General features: G+C 38.0%; 1 protein-coding gene across 1 annotated transcript in view; it reads left to right on the top strand.

Moving 5' to 3' along the window:
* Window positions 1–16,322, top strand: part of LOC116584651 (rho GTPase-activating protein 20-like) — a 30,395-nt gene continuing 14,073 nt past the window's right edge. Inside the window, exons 1-6 of the mRNA XM_032333304.1 lie at window positions 1–141; window positions 1,278–1,448; window positions 7,840–7,989; window positions 10,226–10,267; window positions 10,895–10,979; window positions 15,381–15,458. Of these exons, the coding sequence (XP_032189195.1) occupies window positions 77–141; window positions 1,278–1,448; window positions 7,840–7,989; window positions 10,226–10,267; window positions 10,895–10,979; window positions 15,381–15,458 (591 nt within the window). The 5' untranslated portion in view covers window positions 1–76. The remainder of the gene's footprint in view (window positions 142–1,277; window positions 1,449–7,839; window positions 7,990–10,225; window positions 10,268–10,894; window positions 10,980–15,380; window positions 15,459–16,322) is intronic.

Genomic DNA, 16,322 nt, shown 5'->3' with positions numbered 1-16,322 from the left:
TTCAGGCACTTTACAGTACTCTGCCAAGAGCTGTAGACTCACTTGATTTTCAGTCCCGAGAACTGAAGACAAAACGATGTTCACGTCAATCAGAAAGCCGTCCGAACTCATAGGTGGTCTTTCAAGGCTTCACCGCACAAGGTAGTCTTTTGATATTACTCTTTTTGAGCCTCAAACAGACTGATGGTAACAGGAAGTGTTGTCTCTTTTGTTTCTTCTAATACTTGTAAACTAGTGATTAACTTCAGCACCAGCTTCATGAAAAGCTACTCAGGTTCCTAAGATTCAGTGCTGCTGAGCAGAAGAGAGCAGGTGCTACAGTCTTGGGGGGAGACACTTTCTTGGCTCCACGAGACAGAATTTTCCCAGGTCTATGAAAATATCTGTCCTATTTATGAAAGGATTTTTGTGTTCTGTTCAATTGAGTTGTTTTACCTGTTATGACCAGAAAGTCCTATCAGAGCTTAGAGCTCAGCCAAGTAATAGCTAAACAAACTCTTGTGTTCAGAAACTTTTTGGTGTTTCCAGTATTCTTGTCGAACTTTGAGAATTTTTCCCCCAAATGTGACTATTGATTTGGATAAGACCGGGTTCAATTTCCAGAATCTTCAGTTGTCTTCATTTTTATCTTAACATGAAAGCAAGTTGTAATTAATCCTTCACAAACACCATATCATTTTGTTTTATATTAGGCCACAAATTCTCCTTTTCGTTGTTGTGGTTTATTTGCCTTCTTGTAATACACTTTACCTCTTGGTTCTCCCCTTCCTAACAGCTTATGGTTAGCTTTGCTGCTTTCTCTACCCCACCTCTAAGTGTTGGCCTGCCCAAGGTCTTTGTCCATGAAACTGTTCCCCATCTGCATCAATTCCCCAAGTGACCTCATCTCTCTCTCTCTCTCTCTTTTAAGATTTGTTTATTTATTTTAGAAAGAGTGAATATATATGAGAGAGAGAGAGAGAGAGCAGGAGCAGAGGAGTGGGGTAGAGGGGAGGCAGAAGCTGAGCAGTGACCCTGTTGCAGGACTCAATCCCTGGACCTGGGATCCTGACCTGAGCCGAAGGCACACACTTAACCAACTAAGCCACCCAGGCGCCCCCACCTCACCTCCTTCAATAGCTTTCTATAACTCAGTGATCCCTGAATGTGAGCTCTGGTGCCCTGTTTTGGGGGTGGAGACTAAATTTTAGTGCTGTGTGAACCTTGACATTTAGCATACAACTCTATTGTATATTTAACTAGTAACTGGCTGCTCTGTGGTCTTTGATGGGTTGCAGGAAGGTCTCTTCTGTTGAGGTGGACACCCACAGCGAAAGCGCTACATCATCTGAGGCTGCCGCCGGTTCCCTGCTTATTATCCACAGCCCCGTGGAGCTCAAGAGAGGCTGGAGGAGGCAGAAGCGGTACCTCTTCTTGTTCAGCGATGTGTTGCTGATCTCTAACACCAAGTATGTATGCTATGCTACGTGCTCTTGCGAGGATCACGAAGTTACATTTCCATGAACCCTTACCATAGGAAGACATGACATTTTTTTCTTTTGTTTTTTGCCAGTGTTTGGATCCTTCATTCATTCAACAAGTGTCTATGGAGGTCTTATTTTATGCCATGCCCGCCCTGCAGAGAATACAACTGAGAATGTGACAGGCAGTGTGTCTCTTGCCAGGGGCTTACAGACAAGACATAAAAATAAAAGAGGGAATTGTAGATTGTGATTAGTGCTTCTGATAGAACGTAGACTGGGGGGAGAAGATGGGAATGTAGCAGGGGTAGTCTAGGAAGACCTCTCTGAGGTGGCAGAACTGAGATGAGAAGCAGCCACATTGGTAGACAAGGTGCCTGAACCTTCAAGGCTGAGGGACCGGCAGGTGCAGTCTGACCCCTTGGAGGGAGGGGGGCTCAGGGAAGGGTGATCTGACTAGGGCTGAAAGCGTGGGGCATGCAATCAGATGTGGTACGTACTCAGGGGTCCAGTCTCATAGAGTCTTCACAGGAAATATTTTGCAGAAGGATTTTTAACTAGGGGACTGACCAAATTTGACTTATAGCTCGAGCAAATTTTTCTGACAGTTGGTACATGATGGATGGATGCGTAAACAAGAGTGCAAGCAGGGAAACTGGTTAGGGGGGGCGGTAGTCTGATGGCTGCTCTCAAGGGCTCCATCGTGGGAGTGCAGTAAAAGCAAGGAGGCAGCAGACAGATTTGGAACATATGCTAGAGATAGAACCAACTGTGCGCGCTTTCCTTTTAGTCCTGAACACAAACCCAGCCTGGAACCTGATGATTGCTCAGTAAATATCTGAAGGCAGGTAGATGGGAGTTCATCTGTTTCCTTGCTCCATCTCTGTTTCCATTCTGTCTCTGATGTCACAAAACATCATGTCCATTCTGTCTCTGATGTCACAAAACATCATGAAAGCCGAAGAATATTCCAACAAACCAAATATCAAGAAGCTTGTTGGTCACTAGAAAAAAACTAACCCCCCGCTTTTCTTTCTTTCTTTCTTTTTTTTTTTTTTTTTGCCGCCCTTACCCAGCTCCCAGTTATGCCCTACCAGGGGCAAGACATGCAAGTACTAATGTGGCAAAATGCTATACTCAATCTGAGTGATGTAAATGATAATTTACCAGGGGCTTACTACATGTCAGGTTTTGTACCAAGAACTTCATGTACCCAATCTTGTCCAACCTTATAACTATCCTGTCAGATGGGATTATTTTTGTTTTAGAGAAGACCTTGATACTCAAAGGTCTAAAGGTTTTTCCCAGGGCACCATATTAGTAATTAGTAGAGTCTACATTTGAAATTAGGTCCATTTATTTCAAAGCACAGGCTTTTATTCAACATGTGGTGCTTTTTCTAGTCTTTCTATTTTTCTGAAATTCTTTGAACATTCCACGAACACCTAGATTTTCTTTCATCATTGAACTCTTTGAAATCAACATTTATGTTGAGAAAACAAATAACTCCAATCTGTTTGGTACCTGGTAAGAGGTCAGAATGCTTAATGAACTGAAAAATGAAGTGTAGCTGTCCAAAACAAAACAAAACAAAACAAAACAAAAACCCAAAAAACAAACAAAAAAATCAGAGGCAAAGATAGAAATAGTAAAATATATTTGAGATGAGTGAAATTGCCTACAGATGTAGCCTTGGAGGTGGCGATGCCATGAGGAGGACAGAGAGAAGACTGTCCAAGTCCTGGCATGCAGCCCATATGAAGCACTCTCTTCCTCCTTAGAGGGCCAAGTCATTATTTTTAAAAATTCAGGCTAGTTATCATTCTCTTTGTTTAACCAAGGTGAGTATGGGAGGCAAAAATGCGCGGGATGCACATTGGGGCCACATGAGGAGCATTACAGATGCCTCGTGTAACTTCCTCTCCACCCACTGGCTGCAGAAATGAAAATGAGGGTGGAGGAAGTCTCAGGCCTGTCATCCACAGGGAAATGGAGGGAGAAACTCCAAGCCAGGCCTGCCTTCCTGGCAAGAACACGCTCTTCCTGCCACTCCGTGATGTACTCTTCCATGTTCAGTCCAAGAGATATGCTAACAAATAGCAAACTCCTTTCCTGCTCCTTGGGACCTTGCAGACCCCTCACATTCGATTTGTAAGGGGAACATGTTCTCTTTTACTTTGTTTTTTATCTTTGTAATGATTACAGTATGTATGGAAAGAAGAAGACTTCTCTTTTCTTACTGGAGACATTTATTGTCCTGAATACTGCTTATCTCTCATTGGGTTTTACAGAGCCTATGGTGTTCTGCTAAAAACTTTATATAAAGACAAATTTATATATAAAAAAATTTTATATAAACATTTTTTATATAAAAAAATTTATATAAAGTGTTCTTTCTCCACAAGAGATCTGCATCCTTTTAAAAGCTGACATTTTATTTTGGTTGGTTCACTATTACAAAAGAAGTGGAACATTTTTCTTCTTCCACATACTGCTTTTGATATGGATTTTTGTGTCTACTCATGGGTTTTTATGATGTGACAAAATCTACATCAGTGTATTTAATAATGTTCTTTTTTAAGAGCTTCAGCTCCTGAAAGGTATCTTATATACTTTTTACATCCATTAGGAATATTAGAAAATGTAAGTGATCTGAGACACTTGAATTTGATTTATAAAACCAAGACCCTTGATACAGAGAGAACACAGATTTTTGAAAGTCCAAGTTCAGGACACCATTGGGGTCAGGTTCTGGTGAGAGCTGTGTTTCTGCTTACACACGGCTGCCCTCACGCCTGTGCCTGGGCCATTTCCTCAGTGCCTGCATGTACATGCGCACAGAGATATCTCTCACTCTTCTGACAAGGGCACCAATCCTACTGGATTAGGACCTTACCTCGATGACTCCTCTTACACTTAGTTACCTCTTAAAAACTCTCTCTCCAAACATGATCATATTGGCAAAGACGGCTTTAGGATAAGAATGCGGGCGAGCAGTGGGGAAGGGGACACAATTCTGTCCATCGCAGTAACGAGCGGTACTTCATGCTGCTGCGGTGTACAAGTTTTTTCACAATTTTTAGAAAAGGACTATGAGATCATTCCAATAGTAAATATGTGGGCATATTTATGATCACTGTTAATATGAAAAAATATATATTTTTCCTAGAGGGAAACAACTAAAAAGAAGAAACACCTGCAATAATAAACTGATTTCATTGCTATCATGCCTTGCTCTTAGTTGGAGGATTTTGTTATGCCCTGAATTGATCTGTTCAAATTAGTAATCTGATTTGGTGCCTAGTTTTTCCAGTTAGCCATAAGAAGGGGGTGGGTGACCCGGGTTCCATTTTACCTCAGCTCACTTCAGGCTTCAGCGGGAAACTCTCTCATCTTTAGGTTGATTCTATAGAAATTAACACGAATTGGCTAAGTATTTGACTAATTGCTACCTGTTTATTCAGTCAAAATTAGTGAATTTAGTTTGTGTGTAGTAATAAAGAGAATTAAGTGTTTGTTTCTTCACAAAGAAATGTTATTTCTCTACTTGTACAAGATGTCAATAGTAGTGAAAATTAGGACTTTTTCATTTTTTTTCACATGACTTTAGAAATTTCTCAAGAATTGAAGTTAGATGGAATCTTCCTTATAACTTTTGATATTCATTAAAATACCAAATAAGTTATTTTTCAAATAAAATTATTACTTTTTTAAAGAATAGCATTGCTTGATAAATATTAAAATATTATTACTAGTAGAGGCCCATGAAGAATTTACATAAAGGAAGGGACTGAACTTAATTCTTTAGACATCACATCCCTCATATTTAGTTATTGAAGAATGTAAAATGAAACAAAAAATGAAATTTTTTAGGTCAAAAGTTGAAAATGACTATTAACTCAATATCAATGAAATTACAAAGAGTTACTTACAGAATATACCGTGCTCTCTACTCCCAATATCTGTAAGACAACACTCCTATCTTAGAACAGAAAGAATCTCCTTAGACTCCTGTAAATTTCCATAGCATGCTGGGGCTTCCCTTCCAGCATAAAGGTTGAGGTAGCAGAAAGCAAGAGTGATATCCATCATGTAAATAAAAATATTAAGGACTATTTTTAAAAGTAAAAACTGCAGTTCTCCTCTTCCTTCTGCTCGAGTCAGTTTACACTAGACTTGTACTTTTTAATTTTTACTGAGTTAATCTAGTTGGGTCAGTGATTGAGAGTGAAGAAACACAGTAAGACCCTAGAAGAATCCATTGAAGTGTAAAACTTCAATTGTATAAAGCAATTCAATTGTTGTAATACATTTTAAATATTTCCAAGAAAGCAACTAGCTTTGTTAATACAATGTCTTGAGATTTATCCTCTTATTCCCCAGATAAATCCCAGGAGCAAGCTTGATGGCTCTGGGGACCGAAGTGAGGCTGAGGGTAGGAAAGATGAGAAGGGTACTTCGTGGAACCATTATAGGTCAGCACCACAGAGGCCAAGTGGTTATAAACATGGGCTCATGAGTTAGGCTGTCAGGGTTCAAACCCTGTCTCTTGCTTTTGGCAATCTATTTAACCTTTCTGTAAGTTTCCTTATTTGTAAAATGGAGCTAATAGAGTCCACCTAGTGTTGTTGCTTGGGGATTAAATTTTTAATATTCGTATTTATAAAATACTTAGAACAGTGCTTGGTATATGGTAAGTGGTCCAAATGTTATAGGAAAGTAGAAACCATGTTCTGGGCTTTGGGATAACTCCTTGGTTTGGAGTAGATAATCTTAGGGCTTTCTTGAACTCAGGACAGAATTGCTGAAATGGCTTTTTCCAGGTGAATGTATTTGGAAGTTTCCACATAGTACCTTAGGTGTCTATATCTACATTAGAAAAAAAAAAAACCCTGTAAAAACCAACAGATACATGTCTATCTTTCCCATTGGCCATATATTTTTAGCTTGACAGTGCCTTTGGAGTTATTATCTAGAATAAGGATTTTATCTGATAGTCAGATACCTGATAATTTAGATCTATTGTGTCATAAGCTTTGACTCTTAATTATCCTTCAAGTGGGCTTCCGGCAAAATTATTTTTATTTCATACATCCCATTGGAGAGTTATAGCTTTAATTGTTCCATGAATCAGTGAAGTCATAGGGATTTTTGCACATGAGGTGTCTTTGATCTCATTTTAGTTTAGTGTTTCCATGTGTGTTTCTGAACAGTAAGGAATTCCAGAGTGGTGTGTCCCAAGTTCCCTAAGCATTCCTCACAGGGCTTATAACTATTTAATTCTCAAGCCCACCTGAGAGTTAAAGTTGTGAATTAACCAACTTAATCAATATGGTGGTTTTCATGTTAGAGGTCAAAGAAGATTAGGCAGAAATTATAAAAAAGCAATTTCACCACTGACAAAGTTGATTACCTTCTGACTCCTCAGAGAAATGGGAAGTATCCATCACTCACATATAAGACCTCCTGACCACTGATCTGGGATTGACTGATTAATGGACTGATGATTTTTAAATTGGCCTCAATCTAAGCTAACAGATTTTAGCCAAAATCTGTGGGAAAATGATATGGACAAAATTTTAAGAAAGGGAAATTAGAAAATAACCTATGCTTTAAAGGCTAGAAAAAAAAATTTTTTTTTAATTAAGGTTGAAAGTAACTTTTAAATCCTTCTGATCCAAGTTTATTTTTTGTTTTCAGTTTGTCTCTCTCTCTCTTTAAAGATTTATTTATTTAGAGAGAGTGAGCATTAGCAGGGGGAGGGGCAGAAGGAGAGAGGAAACAGATTCCCTACTGAGAGGGGAGCCTTACAGGGGAACTCAGTCTCAAGACCCTGAGATCACCACGTGAACTGAAACCAAGAGCTGGACACTTAACCGACTGAGCCACCCAGGCACTCACCTGGTTTGTCTCTCTTAAGAAAAAAATTGTATTAGTCTTTTTAGAAATCATGTATCAGGTACCTTTGTTAGCTCCTCAAATACTTTTTGAAGTAAGCAAATCATAAATGAATAATTCACTATAATAATAACCATAAAAATATATATAATAAGCAACAAACCTACAGTAATAAGTAAATTAATGGTTTTCTTAAAAAGCTCTAAAAGATACAGTCTTTACTCAGCACTCAACATTCAGAAAAATGTCTACATGCTGCCATTCGAGGAAGTATTTTCTGGACCTTCCTAGGCCAGACCTTGCTCAACATGCACTTTGTAAACCCCATGTCACCATTTGCTGTGCTGTGGACAGAGGGTGATAGCGACGAGGGAGGCATGCTTTGCCCTGGAGCTGTGAGAACTGGTCTCTTATGAGCACAGCTGCTCCCATAACATTTATGAAATAAACTAACAGAGGTCTTGCTTGGGTATCTTTCTAGGTACGAAAAAAACTTCAAGATAGAAAATAAAATACCACTGCATACCATGTGGACTGCCAACTGTATGGACAAAGAGGGACATGCCAACGTCCACACTGAAAGGTCCTTTGTCATGGGCTGGTCCACGGAAAACTTTGTGGCCACCTTTGGGTAAGACCTACCACTTTGTCTTGTATTTACACGGGTTAAAAAGAAAAACATTTTAATCTGATTGTATATCAAAGCCAGTGACACACTTTTTGACCTCCCGTAATGACACTTGTTTGCTTGTACTTTCCCCAAAAATGTATGTACAAATGTGAGCAAGTAGATAACATAGAGTGGAAACTATTGGAGTAATTTCCTTTGGTTTTGGTCAGTGGTTTCCCAAATGGGCTCTAGGAGCCACTTGAGGAGTTGGGTGTTCCAGATATGTGGAAGGAGAATCAAGAGAGTGACGTTCTAGATCCCCTCTCCAATATCCTGCCTCCTAATTCCCAGGAGGGATCTGTGTTTCTAAATCACTGGCATATTTTTCTTGAGCAAGTACTATTAAAGAGTCCAATTAAATTTTGAGAAATTGCTTTTATACTCCCAAGTTCATTCCTTTAAAAGTAGTACATAAGTAGGCAAATAAATTAATCATGTCAATAAATAGGAGGTGGCCTGAATTGCTGTGTACCGATTATCTTTTTTTTTTTTTTTTTTGTACCAGTTATCTTAGCTGGTGTCTCTAGAGAGGTGACCATCTAAATCATAAGTATAATTCCACTGAGTAGAGGTTAGTGAATAGTATTCCACATTCTTAAATGGACGTGAAGAGACATGAGGATCAGGGAATGTGGTGCTCTACCCTGGACATGCTGAGCAGACACTCCTGGGTTTACAGGGCTCATGCAACACTTATATCTGCTGTTTGAAACAGCCACACCCAAATGGAAAGAAACCGTTTCAGTTGGAAATGTAAAAAGCCTTTGACAGGGGAGTTTCCAAGAAACTTCTTTTCCCTAATGAGGAGGAAAATGTGGAAGCCAGGTTTATATATGTTATAAAGCTAAAAAGCTGTGTAAACATAGAGAAAACATTTCTAACAACACCTGTGCCTAGATTTGCTATTTGTTTATTACTGTTCTGATGGGTATGGCTAACTAGAAGCTGTGTCCATACACAAAGGCAGGCTGGGACCCTAAAATGGTGATGGCGGGGGGGTGAGGGGAGCAGTGCTACTGGGAGAAGTATGAAATGTGTCAGCCACTGTGGACGGTTTGGTGGTTCCTCAGTAAGTTAAAAAGAGTTACCAAATGATCCAGCAACGCCACCTCCAGATATATACTCAAGAGAAACATACGTCCAAACAACACAGATGTTTATAGCAGCACTGTTGACAATACCCACCCACCCACCCCGCCCCAAAAAAGGTGGAAACAACCCAAGTGTTTCTCAACAAACACACAAAATGTGTTGTACAGGAGCTAGGAACAGGAAGGAAGGGAGAGTGATGACTTCATGGACACAGGTTCACTTTTGGGTGATAAAAATGTTCAGACATGGAACGACACAGTCACAATGGTTGAACAAAACTGTGAATGTACTAAAGGGCATGAGTGGTCAATTTTATTTTGTGTAATTTACCACAATACAAAATGCTAGTAAGTGATAAAGCCATGTATGGAAGAGAATTAAAACAGTCACAATTTTGGCTATTAAATGCTGTGAAAACTTCAGCAGAGAAAATACTAATCTGCAGTAGTTTAGTCCTGGCTGCATTGTTCTTGCTCAGAGGATCACATATGTTTTCTAGGAACTAATTTAACGTATTACAATCAGTTATGTGTATAAAGAAATAAAAATATTACAGGTGTTTGTTCCTAAAAGATATTCTTGTTTCTGAGCCAGGGTAGTTTCATCCAAATGCCAAATTTCTTATGTATGATTTAATTTGAATAATAACATGAATAACACTAGCAGCTGCAGGAACACTCTGGGGTATAATTAACCCTTTTCCTCTTCTGGAAACTGAAGATCAGAGCGGTTAAGCAATGTGACTGCCCATGGTCACATAGCTTGCATCACCTAGTCACAATTAAGTGTTCATATTTGAACCCAAATTTTCTTCCACTTTAGGATCCACTTCCAATGGCTTTAATACCTCTCATAAAAGACTGGATTCCCTCAAAAGCCCAACCATGAGGAGAGGATGATTTAACACATGCATCCTCATCCTTCTCAACAGGCTGCTGATATAAAAAAAAATATATATATATATATAAACAAACAAACAAATAAATAAATAAATAAATAAATAAAATATATATATATATATTTTTTTACTGGAAAGGTGACCTTATTTTGTTAGTATAAATATTGTATATATCTTAATTTTTTCCCCATTTTTTTTAAATTGCAGCTCTTCGGAAATAAAGGAAAAATGGCATTCTTTCCTTCAAAGGTATTTTGTCACTATACATAGTATAAATCTTTAACCCATGACAAAAGAATAAATCTCTTCAAAGCAGTGCCCCCACACTATGCTCCCTCTCCTGAGTAGGAATTGTTAGACTACCCTCAAATAATTTCTTCTTTAGATGCACCCTGGCTGCTACTGCAAATAATCCGCCCTTATTTACATGCATATATTGCTTATTTTTTATGAAATTCTGGTTATCACTCTCATCTTGCCCTTCTCTCTGACCCAGTGATTGGAGCTAACATCATTCTCAAAACATATATTAGATTTTGTTAAGTGCAGCTTACTCTCCTGAGTGATGCTCAAAGCAACTGCTCATTCCTACCCTTGAGGGTGCTGGCCCTCCCGTCTTGGCAGGAAAGCTCTGAGGACTGGATGGGCTACTCAGATCTCACAGGACAAGAGCAACCTGTTGTTTTCAGAGTCTTATTTTCCTGAAATAGTATTGCATGCTTTCTTCCAACCCATAATTTGATTTTGCTGAGTTTATTTATATGAATTTAAAAATAACAGAGTATGTTGAAAATTTTAGCCACGTAGATCGATTTGAAAGTGAGCTAATAGCTAATTCATCCTCCTCTATTTTGGGTTGTCATTGAATTTGATTAGGTACATCAATCTAGCCAAAGAGAAGGACGAACCAGAAGGCATTCCTCTAAAAATCTTCACTGAGAACATCAAGAACTGTGCCTCTGTAAGTGTTTTTAAGACCAAAAATTAAATTCCATGTTCCTGATTCAGATAAAATTAAAGAGATGGAGATAGCGGTGGACATAGATGGGGGGAGGGGGAGATGGGTACGTAAGAAAAAGAGAGCAAAAGATAAGAAGAGAGAATTTAGAAAAGTACCATTTTTCCCATCCACAGGTATACTTAAAAAGTGAATCCTAGGTCATATGACACGAGAGGAACCCATGCTGCAGTACTTAAGCATGGAAGGAGTATATTGCATGTTAAATGTCCATAATATTTCTCTGGATCCTTCTAATAGCAATTATACTGGCTTGTAATAAAGTGATTTACACATGCAGGTATTTCTTATTAGAATTAAAACTTTTCCCCAGTGGTCACTACTTAAAAACAGAATGGTCTGGATTGTTTCCACACCACAGTTCTTCCCCACTCCCCTCCCTCATGATGTTTTCTTTGGTATAACTGTAAACTCACAGAAAAGTTGTAAATATAAAAATTTATGCCTCATGCACCCTTTACCTAGATTCACCTATAGATTCACCTAGATTCACCTAGATTACCTAGATTCACCAATTAGTAACATTTTTACTCCATTTTACTTTATCATTAGTTTTCTTTCTCTGTCTCTAGTAAGTGTATGTGTATATTTATTTTTGAGGGTCATACATATGCCGTGGCCCTTTATCCTTAAACCTAAGTATTTCCTAAGAATAAAATGTTCTCTTATATCACCAACATACAGTTATCATTCAGTAAACCTAACACCAGTATAATACTTGACTCTGCCATCTGTTGTCAGTAGACCTCAATAATGCCTCCTTTCTAGTACGGGATCTACTCAAGGATCACGTATTTCACTTACTAGTTAGGTCAGCTGCAGAGGAGGTTTTTTTGTTTGTTTGTTTGTTTGTTTTAAGATTTATTTATTTGACAGAGAGACACAGCAAGAGAGGGAACACAAGCAGGGGGAGTGGGAGAGGGAGAAGTAGGGATCCCATGGAGAAGGGAGTCCAATCTGGGGCTTGATCCCAGGACCCTGGGATCATGGCCTGAGCAGAAGGCAGATACTTAACGACTGAGCCACCCAAGAGCCCCATGCAGAGGAATTTTAAACAATCTTTTGTTCCAAGGAAAATCAGGGTTAAATTGAGCTGAGAGGGATGACACTTTTAAGGGAACACCCTATTTCTATCTCATTTCTTTATGTTCTTAGGGGAAAAAAATCAAGCCAGTTGCTCCAGTTATTTGTGTGAAATTTGATTTCTGAAATTGTAGTGCAGTAGGTAAGACATTTACAAGATACTTTGGGTATCTTTAAATGGCATTTTTTTCCTGTTAGATAAGACCTCATTTTGTCATCTCCATTATGCAATGTAGCCTAGTCAGTAAATTTATCCTTTAAGATATTTTTCAGATATTTTCAAAAAAAATCTATTTTTAAATATTTTTAATTTCTATGCTAAGATGCCTCTATTTTGTTTATTATGAGCATATTTTCACTTGGATCATAAAGAATTATTATAATAGCTTTTTTTGGCTAACAGTCTGAACATCTAGATCATCTCAGGGTTGGTTTCAGCTCTTGAGAATTGATCATATTTTCCTGCTTCATATATTAAGTAAAACTTTGACTCAAAGGAAAAAAAGAAAGTAACATTTCTTTTAAATTATTTCAGAAAACAGCTTATTTTTCTGAAGTTATTTGTTTAGAAAGAGCTCTATCTACTGGAATTTATCTGTTTTGGAGAACCTACAACATCCTTGAAATTATTATTTTAACCACAGTGTGTTCCTTATGCCATGAAAACTATTATCTTGCAGACCAGATAAATTTAAGGAGTGATTATTAGTATTTCAAAAGAGATTTTTTTCTTTTCCTTTTTTTTTTTTTTAAAGATTTTATTTATTTATTTGACAGAGGTCACAAGTAGGCAGAGAGGCAGGCAGAGAGAGAGGGAGAAGCAGGCTTTTCACTGAGCAGGGAGCCTGATATGCGGCTCAATCCCAGGACCCTGAGATCATGACCTGAGCTGAAGACAGAGGCTTTAAACCAATGAGCCACTCAGGCACCCCTTCTTTTCCATTTTTACTTCAAAAAGATTTCATGGGAGGGATGCCTGGGTGGCTCAGTAAGTTAAGCTTCTGCATTTGGCTCAGTCATGATCCCAAGGTCCTGGATGGAGTCCCACATCAGGTTCCCTGTTCACCACGGAGCCTGCTTCTCCCTCTACCTGCTCTGCCTGCCGCTACCCTTGCTTGTGCGCTCGCTCTCTCTCTCTCATTCTGATAAATAAATAAATAAATAAATAAATAAATAAATAGATATTTCATGGGAGAGTTTTTAAGTTGTATTGAAAGGCTTTCAGACACCATTAAAAAAAAAATAGCAGAGCCATTACTTCTAACTAAATTTCAAGCTAAGACCCTGTCTTGAATCCTCTAGACAATTTAACATAGGATATCCTTGAATTTGGGTGCTCTGAGTCCTAATGCTGAGTTCTGAACACTTTTTTTTTTTTTTAATAATCCCTGAAGCTCAAGTAGTTTGAAATTAATGAACAATTTTGTTTATAAAAGTCCGATTTTCACAAAACCACAATGAGATACCACCTCACACCAGTCAGAATGGCTATAGTTAACAAGTCATGAAATGACAGATACTGGTGAGGATGTGGAGAAAGGGGAACCCTCCTACACTGTTGGTGGCAATGCAAGCTGGTGCAACCACTCTGGAAAACAGCATGGAGGTTCCTCAAAAAGTTGAAAATAGAGCTACCCTATGACCCAGCAATTGCACTAAAGATACAAACATAGTGATCTGAAGGGGCACATGCACCCAAATGTTTACAGCAGCAATGTCCACAATAGCCAAACTGTGAAAAGAACCTAGATGTCCATCCACAGATAAATGGATAAAGAAGAGGTGGTATATATATACAATGGAATACTATGCAGCCATCAAAAGAAATGAAATCTTGCCATTTGCATCAACATGGATAGAACTAGAGGGTATTATGCGAAATAAATCAATCAGAGAACTAGAGGGTATTAGCGAAATACATCAATCAGAGAAAGAGAACTATCATATGATCTCCCTGATATGAGGAAGTGGAGATGCAGTGTGGGGTGTTTGGGGGGTAGGAAAAGAATAAATGAAACAAGATGGGATCGGGAGGGAGACAAACCATAAGAGACTCTTAATCTCACAAAACAAACTGAGGGTGGCCAGGAGAAGGGGGGTAGGGAGAGGGTGGCAGGGTTATAGACATTGAGGAGGGTATGTGCTATGGTGAGTGCTGTGAAATGTGTAAACTTGGCGATTCACAGACCTGTACCCCTGGGGCTAATAATACATTATATGTTTATAAAAATAAAAAAATTTTTTAAAAAGTCCAATTTTCAAACAACTTTCGAGGCATCTGTCATATCAAACAATTGCATTCAATTCAAAAGAAGAAAAATACAATGAAAGGACAAGTTTCTTTTAACTTTGTTTTTAATATTTTTTAAGGCCTGTGGGTGTCCACTTGTACTGTTTGTCTTCTTTATGCACTGTTTCTCAAAGGACAGAGGCCTCCTTGCCTAATAATGTTATAAAACCTGTATGCATAGTTGGTTACATATTGTCTTATTTTAAAATGTCTTTTGGAATTCAGATAGTTTTACAGGTATCACCTCAGATTTCTATCAATCTCTTTCAGGTAATTTTCTGTAAACTATTTTCCTAGTTGTATGAGGCAGTTTCTCAGTGTAAGGTAGAGCTATTATAAGTAACTACTCACTGTCAGAGTTGCGAATAGAATATAAACTTCTAACATTTTCAGTCTCATTTCCTAGACTTGTTGGTTTTATTTGTCTCAACAGATTTCAACAATGGAAAGCTTAGTAACCATGATGCCTGATACAGAGAAAGTAGTGACTAAATAGTAGTTTTTAAAAAAACGTCTTTCATAGCCAGTTCTTATTCTGATTTTGCTGATACTGATTATATAATTACAAAGAAAGAAAGCCATACGAAAAAAAAACATAACTCAGGAAGAGCTCCTCCTTTTTAAACTATCTTCCCCCTCCATTTTGGAAATAGCCTTAGGAGCCGAGGGTCAGGCCATGTCCCCTTTTGGAATTCTCAGTTTTTCTCTTTCTTGTTTAAGCTCCTATATTTTGTGTGCCACAAATCCTTGAAGGGAAATATATGTTTTACTGAAATGTTTCCTACTAGTTTCATGTTATATAAAGAAATGAAAATATAATTATGGGTGTGTGCTCTACTTATGTTTTACTTTGTCATTACCTGAACAAGCTTTGCCTTTAGAGTATGGATAATAATTTGGCAATAATAATTTGGTCACCTGCTTTAAATTTTTAAAAATTTATAGCAATCTTTCTTATTTCTTTTTTCCAGTCTGTAACTGTAACAGCAACAAATTCAGACACAGTGAATGACATTATCAACATGTCACTACGAATGCTAGGAATAACTGTAAGTTGCCTGCAAACTATTTTTAGTTTAAAAACCAACTTTGACTTTAGAAATTCATGCATGTGCATGTGTTGTGTACCTCCCATTATAAAACAGCTGATTATTATAGATATCATAGTCCTATTTCGTCCTCCAAATTTAGAAATTGAAGGCAGCAAAGCTATATTATTAACCTATACGTGGTGCTATTCTTGCATTCCCATTTTTAATTTTCTGCAAATTCAAAGTCATAGAATAAAATTGGGCTATAATTTTAGAGTGCTAATAACAACATGCAGTTTATTTTATTTATTTTATACATAGACAATAAAATATTTCTAAGTTTCTAAATATTTCCTCCTCTATTGGACTCTTCTTTCTGTGTCTTCATTTCGGATTCCTTCCCATCCCTATTTACCCTGGTTCTCACCCAAGGAGTCAATCCCAGTTTGATGAACCCTGAATTACATGTTTGGTTGTACATTTTGACATAAACACCACGTGGCTAGAAGCTACCTCCTCTTGATGCGGTTCCTTGGGATGAGGTGGGTCACGCCCATTTTGAACTGGTAAGGAAGAAGACAAGTTCTGAATAAGACCATGAGAACATATCGTTTTCATCTTGTTTTGGTTTTAACTACCTTTTCCTTTATGTTTTGATGGTACTGGTGTGAGTTGCTGGGTTTTTTTTTTTTTTTTATGAAAGATATGGACATATTTGATGATGAGGTTTTCTGAGGAAAAACAGAGGGAGAGTGATAATGGTTGGACAGAACTGAAGGGAGCATTTGTAAAGCACAACTTCTTATATAAAATCCTCTGTAGGGGTGCCTGGGTGGCTTAGTCATTAAGTATCTGCCTTTGGCTCAGGTCATAATCTCAGGG

Source organism: Mustela erminea, chromosome 2 (assembly GCF_009829155.1).
Source record: "Mustela erminea isolate mMusErm1 chromosome 2, mMusErm1.Pri, whole genome shotgun sequence".
Classification (NCBI taxonomy): Eukaryota; Metazoa; Chordata; class Mammalia; order Carnivora; family Mustelidae; genus Mustela; species Mustela erminea.
This window is presented reverse-complemented; position numbering and strand designations above follow the sequence as displayed.